Here is a 379-nt window from a genome sequence, read left to right as displayed (position 1 = left end):
CCAGCCGCCGCTCTCCCCGCAGCAGCCCGCCCGGTGTCCGGCAGCATGTTCAGCTGGGTCAGCAAGGATGCTCGGCGCAAGAAGGAGCCTGAGCTCTTCCAGACGGTGGCCGAGGGGCTGCGGCAGCTGTACTCGCAGAAGCTGCTGCCGCTGGAGGAGCACTACCGCTTCCACGAGTTCCACTCGCCGGCGCTGGAGGACGCGGACTTCGACAACAAGCCGATGGTGCTGCTCGTGGGCCAGTACAGCACGGGCAAGACCACCTTCATCCGGCACTTGATCGAGCAGGACTTCCCGGGGATGCGCATCGGGCCCGAGCCCACTACCGACTCCTTCATCGCGGTCATGCACGGCCCCACCGAGGGCGTGGTGCCGGGTA

General features: G+C 67.3%; 1 protein-coding gene across 1 annotated transcript in view; it reads left to right on the top strand.

Annotated features, from left to right (window-relative positions):
• Positions 1-6: 6 nt before the first annotated feature.
• Positions 7-379, top strand: part of EHD1 (EH-domain containing 1) — a 21,030-nt gene continuing 20,657 nt past the window's right edge. Inside the window, exon 1 of the mRNA XM_014538207.1 lies at positions 7-376. Within this exon, the coding sequence (XP_014393693.1) occupies positions 46-376 (331 nt within the window). The 5' untranslated portion in view covers positions 7-45. The remainder of the gene's footprint in view (positions 377-379) is intronic.

The sequence above is a fragment of the Myotis brandtii genome, unplaced genomic scaffold (assembly GCF_000412655.1).
Source record: "Myotis brandtii unplaced genomic scaffold, ASM41265v1 scaffold187, whole genome shotgun sequence".
Taxonomy (NCBI): Eukaryota; Metazoa; Chordata; class Mammalia; order Chiroptera; family Vespertilionidae; genus Myotis; species Myotis brandtii.
This window is presented reverse-complemented; position numbering and strand designations above follow the sequence as displayed.